The 16,056-nt window shown below is 38.9% G+C and overlaps 1 protein-coding gene across 3 annotated transcripts; it reads right to left on the bottom strand.

Annotated features, from left to right (window-relative positions):
• LOC104724220 lies at positions 11,566-15,057 on the bottom strand. Of its 3 annotated transcripts, none has more exons than XM_010442677.2 (5): positions 14,723-15,057; positions 14,522-14,629; positions 13,658-13,775; positions 11,997-12,220; positions 11,566-11,922 (listed from the first exon to the last, which is right to left on the bottom strand). In XM_010442677.2, the coding sequence occupies exons 2-5, from the start codon at positions 14,585-14,587 to the stop codon at positions 11,857-11,859; spliced, it is 474 nt and encodes a 157-aa protein (XP_010440979.1). In that variant the 5' UTR covers positions 14,588-14,629; positions 14,723-15,057; the 3' UTR covers positions 11,566-11,856. The 3 variants fall into 3 exon arrangements, with proteins under 3 accessions (XP_010440979.1, XP_010440978.1, XP_010440980.1); XM_010442676.2 differs by having other exon boundaries at positions 14,744-15,057; XM_010442678.2 differs by having other exon boundaries at positions 14,879-15,057.

Genomic DNA, 16,056 nt, shown 5'->3' with positions numbered 1-16,056 from the left:
CTTTCTCTTAAGCTTGCCCTATTATGAGCAGCCGCTTCATTCTCATCTTTGTCGAGTACTGAAACTCCATAGCTAGAAAACCTTTGTGTTTTATCACGAGAATCTCGCAACTCATCTGGTGCACCTCGTCTTCCCCAAGTTACGTGTTTGTTTGTGGTTTGGAGGCTTGAGCAGCTTGTCCCTTAACCACCCCTTCCTTGGTTCAAGAAGTTCGACGACGAAACAGGATCGTACCAGCCGAGTTAGCTCGAGCTTGTATCATTTTTGGTATCAGAGCTGAAGTTCCTCACACTAGAGGTTGTATCTCTTCATCTCTTCAATTTTTAATTAAAACAAAAAAAAAAAGTAAATTCAGTTGTGTTCTGCCTTGTTAGCTTGGAAGAATCGTAGAATCTAGTTTCATCTTTTACAGTTAGTTAAAAAAAATTATTTAAACTCAGTCTATTGTTTCAATTATTTTTATGCTCAGTTTTGTGTTGCCTTCGTTTCAAAACCACCTTTAAAAAAATAATAATAATAATAATAATTTTTGATATTCGTTTGGAGAGCGACTCGAACGAGTGGAGCATGAACCGAGGGGCATGAGAGCAAACGACGCCGGTGGACGCGCACCACGAAACCCTTCACCAGACGACACCATGCCCAACGATGACCCCAACATACAACAAGACGAACAAAATCAGAGGCAAAGGAGAGCTCAACAATGGGGTTACGAGGAGGATGACGAGGTTCCACCAGCTCGACACCGTCAAGACACACGTCCTCAACAACCTTACAACGATGTTAAGCTAACTGCTCCTACCTTTGCGGGGAGGGTTGATCCCGAGGTGTACCTTGAGTGGGAAAAACGGATGGACCACATCTTCGAGTATTACAACCACCATGGACCCAAGCGAGTAGCTCTAGCTATAACCTAATTCACTGACACGGCTCTTACATGGTGGAATAGGACTACGTCCGAACGAAGGAGGAATAGACTCCGTGCTATTGACTCATTGGTCGACATGAAGGATGTCATGCGGCAAAGGTTTGTACCCCCTACTTTTCATAGGGAACTACTTAGACATTTTCGTGGTCTTAGGCAGGGAAACAAATCGATGGAGGAGTATTTCGAAGAGTTCGAGCGCTTACGGAACCGCTTGGAGCTACACGAGGATGAGGAGTCACACATGGCGCAGTTTCTTGAAGGATTACAAGATCGCATAGGCCGCAAGGAGGAGATGCAAGTGTACCAAGATCTGCAAAGACTCTTCCATTTAGCTCTTCAAGCGGAAGGCCAAGTCAAACGAAAATCTACCACTACAGGTAACAAGCCGCAACTTCCTTGGGCCTCAAGTAACAACAAACCTACGGACAAAGGCAAAGCGGTGGAAGTAGACTCTCATTTTAAAGGCAAATCGTACGAGACTAACAAGGAACCACTTAAAGTTGAATCAAGTAAGTCAGCTAACCCTACACGTTCTAGATACATTACGTGTTTTAAGTGCAGGGGGAGAGGTCACATGGCTAAGCAGTGCCCAAACCAAAAGGTGATGCTTATTATTGACGCTCGATACTATGAGTCCCATGATGAGGAGGACACGGAACCCCATGGTGAATATGGAGACATTGAATACCCGGACGTCGGAGAGCTCCTAGTGACACGACGAGTCTTAAGTGCAAAGAAGGACCCTACTAAAAACCATGCAACGTGAAAATATTTTTCACACCCGTTGTACTATCAAAGGGAAGGTATGTAATTTAATTATTGATGGCGAATCTTGTACCAACGTGGCAAGTGCCTATTTGGTAGAAAAGCTAAACCTTGAGAGAACTAAGCATCCTCGACCTATCGTCTAAGATGGCTCGATGATAAGGTGGAGCTCAAGATCGACGATCAAGTAACTATCCCATTTAGTGTGCGATGTTACCAAGATCAAGGCATAAGTGATGTTGTCCCTATGCAAGCTGGACATCTACTCTTGGGTAGACCATGGCAGTTTGACCGGGAAACTAAGCATGATGGCCGCACCAATTTTTATACCTTCATGCATGATAAAAGGAAAGTTAGTTTAGCGCCACTTACATCTAATCAAGTTCATGAATTGCAATTGCAAATGGTAAAGGAGAAGCGTGTTAGCACACAATCTAATTTCCTTGTTCAACCTAGTTATGTCCGAAAAACTTTAGCTTCTAAACACACAATGCTACTAATGGTCTTTAAGGAAGTTTTGAATGCAGATTTCGTCAAACTAATCTTACCACCTGAGGTGAATGAGCTATTGAATAACTTCAAGGATGTTTTCCCCAAGGAAATTCAAGACGGCTTACCTCCACTCCGAGGAATTGAACACCAAATTGATTTTGTGCCCGTAGCTGCTATGCCTAATCGACCTGCGTACCGGATGAACCCCGACGAGACAAAAGAGCTTGAGCGACAAGTACAAGAACTACTCAACAAAGGATATGTCCGAGAGAGTCTAAGCCCATGTGTCGTGCCCGTATTACTAGTCCCAAAAAAATATGGCACATGGAGAATGTCCGTCGATTATCGAGCTATCAACAACATGACCATCAAATACCGACATCCTATTCCGCGGCTAGACGACATGTTGGATGAGTTAAGTGGGGCCACTACTTTTTCAAAGATCAATCTTAAAAGTGGATACCATCAAGTAAGAATGAGGGAAGGAAAACCACCTTCAAAACCAAGCAAGGACTATACGAGTGGATGGTAATGCCCTTTGGACTCACCAATGCTCCAAGCATATTTATGCATCTAATGAACCAAGTTCTTAGAGCATACATTAGTAAGTTTGTTGTTGTTTATTTTGATGACATTTTAATTTATAGTCAAAGTATATCTGATCACTTGACACATCTTGAGCTTGTATTAAAGACACTTCGAAAAGAAGGACTTTATGCAAACCTCAAGAAGTGCACATTTTGCACTGATAAGTTGGTTTTCCTAGGTTTTGTTGTAAGCTCACAGGGATTACAGGTGGACGAGGAGAAAATTAAAGCCATTCAAGAGTGGCCGACACCAAATAATATTAGCCAAGTGAGGAGTTCCCATGGGTTGGCCAGCTTCTATCGCTGCTTTGTCAAGGATTTTAGCAGTATAGCCGCTCCTCTCACCGCCGTGTTTAAGAAGAGTGTGGGTTTTAGTTAGGGAGACTCCCAAGAAAAGGCCTTCAAGTCATTAAAGGACAGCCTCACCAAGGCTCTAGTGCTTGTCTTGTCGGATATTGACAAGATGTTTGAGGTTGAGTGTGATGCGTTGGGAATTGGGATCGGGTCTGTACTCACTAAAGAAGGAAGACCTGTTGCTTATTTTAGCGAGAAGCTTGGAGGAGCTACACTAAATTACCCGACTTATGACAAGGAACTATACGCACTAGTTCGAGCTTTAGAGACATGGCAAAACTATCTCTTATCCAAGGAATTTGTAATCCACACGGACCATGAAACGCTTAAGCACCTCCGAGGTCAAACCAATCTAAAGAAGAGGCATGCTCGCTGAATGGAGTTTATAGAGACGTTTCCCTATGTAATCAAGTACAAGAAGGAGAAAGACAACATTGTAGCTGACGCCTTGTCACGAAGGCATGCTTTGATTGCCATTATGGAAGCTAAGGTACTAGGCTTCGAACTAATCAAGGAGTTATATGGAGAAGGCCCATAGCTCGGAGAGATATTCAAGGAAAGCATCAAAGGAGCTAACGGGAAATTTTACATCTACGATGGGTTTCTATTTTGGGATCGGAGGCTCTGTGTTCCACAAGGATCCCTTCGGGAGCTCGTAGTTCGGGAAGCCCACGGAGGAGGCCTTATGGGCCATTTTGGAGTCTACAAGACGTTAGCTGTGGTTAAGGAGCATTTCTATTGGCCTCACCTCAAGAAGACCGTAGAAGCTCATTGTGTGAGATGTGTAACTTGCAAGAAGGCCAAGTCGAGGATCCAACCTCATGGATTATACATGCCTCTCGATCCCCACTGCACCCTAGGTAGAAATCTCCATGGACTTCATGCTAGGCCTACCACAGATCCACCACAAAGACTCCATTTTCGTCGTGGTAGATCGCTTTTCTAAGATGGCACATTTTATTCCATGCGCTAAAACGAATGATGCCACACAAACCGCGGAGCTGTTTTTCAGAGAAATTGTAAGACTACATGGAGTACCACGAACCATCGTGTCGGATCGTGACACAAAAATTTTAGGGCACTTTTGGAGGACACTATGGAGAAAAGTTGGAACTAACCTCCTATTCTCGACTACATGCCACCCTCAAACCGACAACCAGACCGAAGTGATGAACCGCAATTTGTCGGCTTTACTAAGAGCCACACTTGGGAAAAACATGAAGAATTGGTTGGAGTGTATTCCATTCATTGAGTTCGCCTAAAACCGCACCGTTCACTCCGCCACCAAGGAGACACCATTCGAAGTAGTCAACGGAGTAAATCCGCTAACACCTTTGGACCTTACCCCTATTCCGCAAGCCAAAGCTATCAACTACAAGGGATTAGAAAAGGCCGAATTCGTTAAAAGGATACATCAGAAGGTCCGAGAAAACATCAAAGCAGAGACCAAACAATACGTGAAACACGCCAACAAAGGAAGAAAGGAGATAACCTTCGAGCCGATAGAATGGGTTTCATTGCAAATGCGCCACGAGAGGTTCCCTAACCAAAGGAGTTCAAAGCTAGCACCTTGCGGGGATGGACCGTATCAAATTTTAGAAAATATAAAAAACAATGCATACCGCATTGCCTTGCCAAGTGAGTTTAACGTAACTCCTACGTTTAATGTTACTTATTTAACTTGTTTTGATGTAGGAGATCAAGTTTTGAGGTCAAAACCTTTTGAAAAGGGTGGTAGTGATGAGGACATCCCAACTGAACCGGGTGGTCCAACAAAACTGGACAAAGAATCTAAACCAGAAGCACCACAAGTCTTTGATGGAGCATAACAAGACAACGAGCTAAAGTGCTTCAACACAAGTTCAACAAGTACGTGGAAAAACTCATGAAACAAGTCAGCTCATCACCACCTCTGCATGAGCCATTTAGTCAAGCTATTTTCTCTATAACTCAAGACAAACATGAAGAAGACGTTGCATCACTTTCCACCGTGAGTCGTGACCTGGATTCAGGTCAGAGTGCCTTTTGGCCACTGGTGGGCTCACAGTCCCAAGCCCACAACTTCCTTGTAATCAACATAGAAGATGCATGAAGACAGGAGCACGTCTAAAACTAAGACTTGGTGAACAAGCTCAAGACTTTCCTTCATTACCGATCTGGGAATGTAAGTTTTTTAGATTATTTCCATTTTTACTTTAATGAGTTTATTGCTTTGATTTTGCAGGATTTCATTAGCCATATTTAGTTATTTCAATTAAAACTGTTGCATAATAAACTCTAGAGTCTAGAGTATTTTAATTTTATTTTTGTAGTTTTTCGTTATTTTTTCGTTATTTTTTCTTTCTTGTAATTGCCTATAAAGGCCACCGTGTGTATCATTATTTTTTACGATGAAATAAAAATAAGAACTTTCTCTTAAGCTTGCCCTATTTCGAGCAGCCGCTTCATTCCCAGCTTTGTCGAGCTCTGAAACTCCATAGCTAGAGAACATTTGTGTTTGATCACGAGAATCTCGCAGCTCGTGTGGTGCACCTCGTCTTCCCCAAGTTACGTGTTTGTTTGTGGTTTGGAGGCTTGAGCAGCTTGTCCCTTAACCACCCCTTCCTTGGTTCGAGAAGTTCGGCGATGAAACCGGATCGTACCAGCCGAGTTAGCTCAAGCTTGTATCATCATGACTCTACTGCTCACGTTTCAATTGCTCCCGAGTCTACTGCTCCCAAATTGGCTGGTGGGGTAAGTACTGCAATGATTCAGTATGTAGATGAGCCAATTCTTATAGAACAGTGTGATTCTTGTCCCTTTGAAGACTTTGATATTGTAAGTAGAGATTATTGTGAGGTTGTTGGCGACAAAGATTGTGATAATATTGGGTATAAAGCTGATAGAGAGGAAGATGGTGTCGAGGAAGACTTTAACAGAGAGGAAGATGATAATCAGGGGAATGGAAATGGAAACCAGGTAGTTGAAGAAGAAGATGGTAACCGTGTTAGTGTAGAAGAAGAATTCTGCGAGGACTTCGGAGCAGAGTTTGAAGAGGGTGCGAGAGAAGAGAAACACTACAAGAAAACACGCTCATTGTGACGGACAACTGTGATGGATGTATGCCCTCGCAAATTTGCTATGCATTTGCGGGTCATTTGCTATGAAGACGAGGACCCTTGCAAATCCTCGCAAATTTGCTAGAGAAAAATCCCCCGCAAATTTGCTAGGAATTTGCGACTGATGTGCTAAGAGATAACACTCCCTATCAAGTGTATCGCATATTTGCGACGCATTAGCGAGTAGATATATCCGTAGAAAATTTGCGAGGAATAGATGAGGGATTTGTGAGGTCATTACGGGTTTAAGGTTTAGGTTTAGGGTTTGAGTTTAGGTTTAAATTTGAAGTGAAGTTCCCAGTAAACATCAAGAGACAAAAAAACCTTTGAGGTGTTGACATGTTTAAAGAAACTTTGACGTGAAGACACGGAAGATATATACTCCCTCTGATCCCATATAAGTGTCGTTCTGGGACCTTTTTTTTTATTAAGTGTCGTTGGTTTTGGAAAATGGAATAACACAACCAAAATTACTAATATACCCTTAATTAAACTAACACAGATTACTAAACTGAAAATACCAAATATTGAAAATATTACATCAGCATACGGCATTAACGATGGATATCAATAGACACAATATGAAGAGTCACTTAACAATATATATTGGGTTAGTCACAAACCTGAAAAGAAAACAAAACGACACTTATATGGGATTGGAGGGAGTATATATAAATCAAGATGTGATTTACTTCTATTATGGTCATCACACTAAATGTTAAAGTTTTTTTTATCAACAATTGCAATGTAGAGTCCATAGTCAAGTAATCACAACCTATACGAACAATGAACTTTCCAAAGCATAGGAAAAACATGAAATTAATAGAGAATGTATCACTAAGAAAATAAATTTGATGCAAAAGAATATATACATTTACGAGACATATGAGATGGATTTCCTACACAACCTCGCAGATCCTTCGCAATTTGCAAGGGATATGCGAAGAACCCTAGCTAATCCCTCGCTAAATTCTCACGGTTCCCTTGCAATTTGATCTTTTACAGGCAAATTAAAGAAGAGAATTACTTACCAACATCAAGAGACAAGAAACTTTGGAGATTAAGGAATTTATTGGCATATGCTGAAAATTGCTAAGATCTTTCAAGAAATTTGACGTGAATACACATCAGGTATATATAAAATGAAGATGTGATGATTTGTGGGGTCATTAGGGGTTTAAGGTTTAGGTTTTAGGGTTTAGGGTTTGAGTTTAAGTTTAAATCTGAAGTGAAGTTCCCCGTAAACATCAAGAGACAAAAAACCTTTGAGATGTTGGCATGTTTAAAGAAACTTTGACGTAAAGACATGGAAGATATATATATATATATGAAGATGTGATTTACTTCCATTATGATCATGAGACCAAGTGTTATAGGTTTTTGATCAACAATTGCAATGTAGAGTCTATAGTCCAATAATCACCAACTATAAGAACAATGAACTTTCCAAAACATAGGAAAAACATGAAATTAATAGAGAATGTATCACTAAGAAAAAAAATTGATGCAAAAGAATATATACATTTGCGAGAGATATGCGACGGATTGCAAGGGATGTGCGATGAACACTAATTGCAAGGGATCTGCGATGAACACTAGCTAATCCCTCGCTAAATCCTCACGTTGCCCTCGCAATTTGATCTTTTATAAGTAAATTAAAGAAGAGAATTACTTACAAACATCAAGAGACAAGAAACTTTGGAGATTAAGGAATTTATTGGCATATGCTGAAAATTGCTAAGATGTTTCAAGAAATTTGACGTGAAGACACATCAGATATATATTAGGGGTTTAAGGTTTAGGGTTTAGGGTGTAGGTTTTAGGGTTTAGGTTTAAATATGAAATAAAGTTTCCTGTGAACATCCTGAATTTGATTTAAAGTATAAGGATGCGAGGGATTTGCGATGAATTTCTTATTGGGCCTTGCAGATCAATCGCAAATGTGCGAGGGATTTAAGAGTGTTTTGCGATTGCTCCACACAAATCCCTTGCAAAGTTGATGTATTTTAATTGGTCAATTTGTCGGTTGTTGGGACTGGTTTTGCTAGGGATGTGCGATTATTCCACGTTAATCCCTCGCAAAATTGTTGTATTCTAATTGGTCAATTTGTCTGTTGTTGCAACTGGTTTGCGAGGGATCCTAGTTATTCCATCGCAACGCCTGTGAGGGATTTACGAGGCCAAAAAATATTTATATGTACAATCGAGCTGGTTTGAGTGAAGCTCAAACTCTTCCTCTCAAACCCTAGCCTCTCTCAAATCCTCTCAAACCGTAGCCTCTGTCAACCCCTAAGCTTCTCCGACTAACCCTAATCTTCTCCCGCTAACCCTAATCTTCTCCGTCAATCCCTATTCTTCTCCAGCTAACCCTAATCTTCTCCGTCAATCCCTAGTCTTCTCCATCAAATCCTAATCTTCTCCGGCTAACCCTAATCATCTCGTCAAACCCTAATATTCTCCGGCTAACCCTAATCTCTGTCTCTGGTGTCTTCTTTGTCTTCTCTGTCTCCGGTGTCTTCTTTGTCTTCTCCATCTCCGGCTCTGTCTAAGTCAAACCCTAATCTCCCACTTTCTTTTTCGTCTTCTCCGTCAAACCCGAGCCCTAATCAGCTTTGTCTTCTCCATCTTTGCCGCTCTTCTCAGTCAAGGTATTAACCCTAATCTCTCTTTGTTTTTCTATTTCAATTGTTTATAATCTCTCTTAGATCTGATTAAATTGATTTTGTTTTCCTTATAGATGTTCAATGCTAACGATTACACAAGGTTCCTGTCTGATCAAGGTTTACCTGCTCCCACCAGTTCTAATTCTCGCGTTCAACCTTACAACCAGTACCTCAGATGCCGTCTTTTCATATTCCTTCTCCTTCACCCTCTAATCAGAATCTTGGATCTGGGGAGCATCTAGAGGCGTCTCCACCCGCTCCTTCGTCTTCTACAGGAGCTTCTACACGTCTCAACAATCTTACACTGGAAGAGTTACTCGATAGTCCTGGGTGTGGAGGTTTACCGAAGCTTGATCCGCATCGACCTCCAGGAACTCTCTGGTAAGAATCATAAACATTCCTCATTCGAAGCATAGTTTATTCAAGTTGTTAGTTTGATTGAAACTGAATCATCTTGAAATCTGATAGCTTGTTCATTTTGTTTGATAGTTTATTCAATTAGGAGTTTGATTGAAACCGGATCATCTTGAAATCTGATAGCTTATTCATGTTGTATATTTTTTGAAGGTTTGACCAAGATTCCTCTGTTGTCGCTACTGTACGAAGCATCTTTGAAAGAGATTTCAAAGAGCCTCATGCTAATTGGACACAGACGCCGACTAAAGTGGTAGACGATTGGTATGAATCCTTTGCAGTAAGAATTCCTCTGTTACCAAATCCGTTTGTATATGTTTGTCGTTTTAAAACATATATTAACTTAATTTTTTTTTCGTTAGCAAATATATAATTGGGACTGGTCCATAAATGATAGGGTTTAGGAAGGAGTTTGAAGACAAGCTTAAGGACAGGATGTGTGGTCAAGTGTCTAGATGGAAGTTAAAGTGGAAACACAAAGGTGATGTGGTAAAGCCACGGTGGATTGATCCTCAGGTATGGGGTGGTCTTGTTAAATATTGGCTTGATCCCAAATCAGAAGTCAAGAGTACCACCAGCCGCAATGCTCGTTATCAGGATCCTGATGGCACCGGCATATATAAGCATCACTCAGGCCAAACATCTTTTAAAGCTCGTGTTCGAAAACATGTAAGTGTTTTACGCTTTCTTTTTCAGCAGCATTGACTGATAATTAATAGTTGACTAATCATCTCTCTTTTTCTCTTTTCAGTCTGAGCTAACTGGTGAGTTAACTCCTGATTTTGTATGCATCCTAGAAGAGACTCATCAAAAGCCTCATGGGTCATTTACGGATGAAAAGTCTGAGTCTCTGTTCAATGAGGTGTCGCCCAAGATTCAAGAGTTGGAATATTCGCTTTGTACGGGGGATAATGGAGAGAGCAATGGTTCTGGTGGTGTGCTCATCCATGTCAAAAATAAAATTTACACATCGGTAAGTATTAAATACTTGTCTTTTTTCAATACTTTAAATGTCTTGTGGATGCAAAATTCATCTGTTCAAGTGGTGTATAATTCGTTGTCATTTTCTTTCTTTGAGTTTGGTGTTTGTCTTACTTTGATTTCCATGGAACTTACAAGTTCATTGTTGTATTGTTGTTTTGTTGTTAGGTTGCTCCGAAGAATAAAAATAGGATTTTTTGGGGTTGGTTCATTGCAGTTCAAAGCATCCTCTAGTAGTAGCGGTCCACCGCCTATGTCTCCGGCTAATGATCCAGTTATTTTGGCTCAAAAGCTAGCTGCCGCTGAGGAATGCATTCAAACTCAGGAGACTTAAATCCAACAAAGTGCAGAGAGAAAGCATAACTATGATGCATACTTTGAGTATCTCGCTGAAAAGGATTCGGACTTTGCTGCTAAGTTTGGGCACCCGATAACCAACCCACCAAGCAGAAACCAAGAAGTCGAACCAGAGAGCAACACCGGTGAAACAGTAGCTGGAAGCCACACAGGGATCAGAAATGTGACCTCTCTCTCTCAATTATTTTAAAAACTCTCTTGTTGTTTATCGGATGTCCCTGAAGGGACAAATACTATCTGTTAACATTTTTTTGTTTTGTAATATTTGAATTTTATTTTAATCTTAATTTTATTTTTCAATTCGATTATATTTTATTATTCTCCAACAAATTTTAAATTGTACAATGTAAATTAAACACAATTATATGATACATAATCGAAACATGCAAATTTAAACTGACGTCGCAAAGCAGTCGAAAAAGTTGCAGTGGATGTACTACGTCGTGTCTTGCAACAATTTTGCTATGAATAGGCTCACTCGCAATTCTCTTGAGATTTGCGAGTAAAATTATCTCTAGCAATATGCGTGAGATTTTTGAGGAATAAATGCCATCGCAAATTGCGTCGGATTTGCGACCAAAAAAATATCTTCGCAAAATTTGCGAGGGATTTGCGGTGTTGGTCGATTTGCGAGACGCGATTTTTGAGGAATCGTAGAATCTCGCAAATCCCTAGCGATTGTCTATTTGCGAGGCACTTGCGATGTATTCTTTCATCGCAAATCGATTGTTTTCTTGTAGTGAAAGACGAGACTGATAACGATAGTGGAGATGATATCTTCGATGACGAGAAGATTCCAGATCCTTTGTCAGAAAGTGAAGACGAAGATAATGGCCACCTGCCTTTGATGTATGTTGCAGTCTAACATGAATTTGTTCTCTTTTGTTGCCTACTTTAATATTTAAGACTTAAGAATTCCATTCACCAACATACCAAGATTACAAACCAACATCCTTGTTTGTCATCAGTACCAAACATACAAACACACACACTAATAACCAAGAGCAAACGAACCAAAGTTTGTTTGCTTTGCTTTAACAACCACTAGGTAAGCAATGCCAATTGAGAAAAAACAAAGATAAACAAAACACACGTTCAACAACTTTTTAGACTTGCGGATTTCCATTTTGCTCCACAATGCTTCTTCCTTCAAGTCTTGTAAAGCATCAACTCATTAACCTTGGATTTTGTTTTCACAATCTCATTGGCCATAAGTCCTAGTTTCGGTAATGCATCTTGAACTTCCTCATACACAGCATCCTCGACCCAATTAAACAAGTTACCTTGTTGCAAAAACAAAAACCATTACTTACCATTGCATAGATAATCAACATTGAACAAAACAGTGACTGCTTACATCGCTTTTGTTTGTCCACGAGCTTGGATCTCTTTTTGTTATACATCGGAAGAACGGTCGACCAGGATTCTTTTCACTTCTCGATGTAAAGATCATTACACTGGCACCACAAACACACTTTGATGGCACTCCACGGTCGAACGAAGCTACCACCGATGTCTCTGAGCTAGAACTCATCTCCACAACTCGAAGAAAAAGAGAGAAATCGAAGAAGAAAAGAGAAACTGAAGAAGAAAAGATAAACTGAGATCGATTATGGTTTGTGAATTGGGGAAATTGAGAATCGATTTCTCAATTTTGGGATTTTAGGGTATTATAAACAGCATCATTTTACTATTAACAGATCTCGTTAACGGATAATTAATCCTGTTTAATTTATCCGTTTAGCCACTTAACGTTGTGCCTCAAAAGACTAAATCAACAAAAATTAACAACTTATTTGTAAGTCAACAAACAATTGTTGTTTTTTTCCTCCAAACACAAACTTTGTGCTTTAAATCAACGAAAATGTAAAATTGAAGATTTTAAATCAACATGGCTATGTCGATCGGGGATATTAAGATTTATGTGCCGCCAAGAAGATACTAATTAGTATTAAACATTATCAGAGACAGAACAAAAGCACTTCGAAGATTTTTCACGATTAATTTAAACAAACACGTCGAACTCTATATAATTTAATGAAAAATGTTCCTTGTACGCAAGTTTTAGTTTTCTATAGTCTAGTAAAAATTTATATTTTAAGCTTTTTACTTATTTCATTGGATATCTATTTCACATTTATTTATTTATTTAAATAGGTTTGGTGTCTTGGTTTCTGATAAGTGGGGTTTGAAGCTCGTTTGTGAACCTCATACATGAGTTTGGGAGGGACTTAGACCATCTCCACTGATAATAAATTAATTATAAAATTAATATTCAACCCACTATAAATTTTAAACAAAATCACTTTTCCACTAAAGAATCTCTATCAAAATTGCTTATTCATTAAAATAATAATTTTTGTTTATTATTTATGAAATTTTAATAAATTATTAAATAATCCAAAAATAATAAAACAATTATTTCAGTTACTCATATTACATTAAAAATAAAACAAAAATATTTTACATAATTTGGAAATATAAAACATATTTTACTAAATCAAAATACAAATACAACATAAGTGATTATTACTTGTTGAGGCGAAATTTGGACAACAATCTTGAAACCAAACTTATCAATTAATTGTTGAGTAGAAATTTGAGAAAAACATCTCATATTTGATTTTACGGTACATACTACATACAATGTCAACATAGTTGGACATCTAATACAATGATAAGAAAACACCAATAGATCCAATTTGTCTCTAACCCAGCTGTTTGTTTCACATAATCATTTTATGGATGTCTGTCTAAGGTCATCTCCACTGGTGGTTACTTCCCCAAATTCTTTTTATTAAAAATTAATAAAATAATGTAAAAAGAAGAGAGAAGGAGAGAAAACGTTGTTGAAAGTGCTTAGAGTAAAATCGTTGCTCAGTTTATTTCTACACTTGTACATTTCTCATTAGTTAAATATTAATTTTTTTTTTTTTTTTAGCAATGCTGAAGAATTTTCCTGCTGTAGATGCTATAAACCTTAATACAACAAGGAATCTATTCACATCAACGACTTACCACATAGCTCAGAGAAGGTATATGGACCCAGGTTATCCTGGTTTTCACGAAGAATGTACCAACTAACATCAGTAGCTGCAGGTGTAAGCTCCTGCAAGCCCATCAACAACTCTTGCACCTAGAATTAAGAAAACACAGGTTATCAAGATGAGTATACCGAAGCACTAACAAGAGAAAAATGTTTAGATGTAGTTATTGCCACAAAAGACAAAACTAAAGGCATATACTGATTTTGACCATTACACATGTTACAAACAACGCCTTAGTAAATCCCCAGATACCCACAGGTCCCACACTAAGAAAAAATCTCATACCACACCTTGAGATCATCTATATATACCATTATAGAGAACATATTACAACTCCAATGAATACTCAAACCGAGTTATTCACAGTGTAATACCAAAACAAAGATGAGAAAGACATCCTTGTCCATGTGACTTGGTCTTTAAACTCATAACCTGGATACATGACCTATGTATGACTTGTTTGGTAGACCTATGTTATTCCCATTATTCAGAACATATGTTTTAGAGCAACAACAAAAAGATACATCACTATTTTCTACTTAAACAAACCTAGAACTACCAAATAGACAACATGACGTCATGACCTTCTTAGTAACAACTAACTACACACAATAAGGCTGAAAGATCTGAGTTTTTTCATAACATTGCCAATTCACATATCTAGCAAAGGAGGACAAGAACTTATCCAATACTGGAGAACAGAGAAGATAGAAAGCAGAACAGGACAGACCCATGAACCACAAAAAGTCAAGTCTTTTTATTCCTCATCAACCAAAAGTAGCAAGCTTTATGGCAATTAAAGAGAATTGAGAATATGGGTCATGATGTAACAAACCTTTGACGATCTGCTGCAACTTCTGGACAACCTTCTACGGTGAGAAGAAGGTGTTGTTGGAGTCATGGGCCAGTTAAGAGGAGATATCAAAGCAGTATCTGATTTACTCTAAAAAACAACCAAAGAACCAAAAAAAGCAATCAAATTGATGAATGAATGATACATACCAATACAAATGTTACAGAGAAACTGTAACTCAACTGAAATGAAAATTACAAACACCTAATTGAATCGTCGTTCATGAAATGAGAATCCAAAATTTCATGTGATAGAGCTTAGAAGAAGAATCAGCTCTAACAACAATGAAACAACAAACCCTAAGAGATTTCAGAGAGAATTGAAGAAGGAGATGATTACACTTTTCAATATTTTTCTGGTTATTCCTTTAATTTATTCCCTCTTCTCTTATATAACTTCAGCTCCCGATCTAGTTCTTCTTCTCTCAACCTTAACGGCCAATAAACTTCTCCCATGTGTCCAACAACTCCTCTCCCTCTCACGTGCCACACGTGCTACTCTTCTTATCTCTTTTCCTGTATCAAATCCTCCCTCTTTAGAAAACCTTGACCACAAGGTTTATTGGCTTGAAACTTTCGTATAAAGCAGAAGAATCTCGCTAAGGCTGATCTGTAACCAACTGCAATTATCAGTATAGAACATTGAAACGAAATGTTCAATCTCTTCTTCCACTCCTTTCCCAATTTATATTTAAATATCCAAGACTTTGGAGATAATCGTTGCTTCCACTTATAAGGCTTGACACATGTTGACCGCTCACAAAGGTTAGCCACTACCGAATAGAAATCATCAAAGAGTGGACTCAAAGCTTTTTCCACAACAGGTTGCTGATCCTTAATGACCATAGGTGAATCAAAATCCTTTAACAACATTAGCAACAGTTTCTTCCCACCAACAGAAGGCCCTTGCTGAACCATTTGTTCTTCTTCAGAAATCGCTTGGTCAGATTGAGGTTTACCTTCCAAAGAAACTAATAACAGTTCTTCTGCAGGAACTTCATGTACACCTATCACTTCTCGCCATACGAAACTAGGACAAGGAGAAAGCAGAAGAAGTTTTCTCTGCTTCTTGAATCCTCCGATTTGTGTGCAAAGACAATATTCGTTGTGACACTTTACGTGGCTAGTTTTTGCAAGCTTAGAATCCATCTTGAATTTGAACATCCAAGACTTGCAACATTTGTTTTGCTTTTCCTTACTATGTAATCAAAGAAAGCGATCAGGGTAATGCTGAAACAACACATTCACAACAGCACCAACGAAGACATGCAACATTTCCTTATAATGATCAAACCCCATATGAATGCCAAAAGCCAAGGCATGGAAAACCTCAACGTTTCCATAACGAGATTGTAATCCAACTGATGAGAACATTTGATTCATTGTTGCATCGACTTGATCACAGTCTTCAAGGGTTGAAAAAACATCCGGAGGTTGTGAGACACCTTCTCTGTATGTGGAGTGAATCTCTGCTTGTTCTTGAATCAACGGATTATGTTCAGTCCCTGAATCTGTTTC

Source organism: Camelina sativa, chromosome 11 (assembly GCF_000633955.1).
Source record: "Camelina sativa cultivar DH55 chromosome 11, Cs, whole genome shotgun sequence".
Lineage (NCBI taxonomy): Eukaryota > Viridiplantae > Streptophyta > Magnoliopsida > Brassicales > Brassicaceae > Camelina > Camelina sativa.
This window is presented reverse-complemented; position numbering and strand designations above follow the sequence as displayed.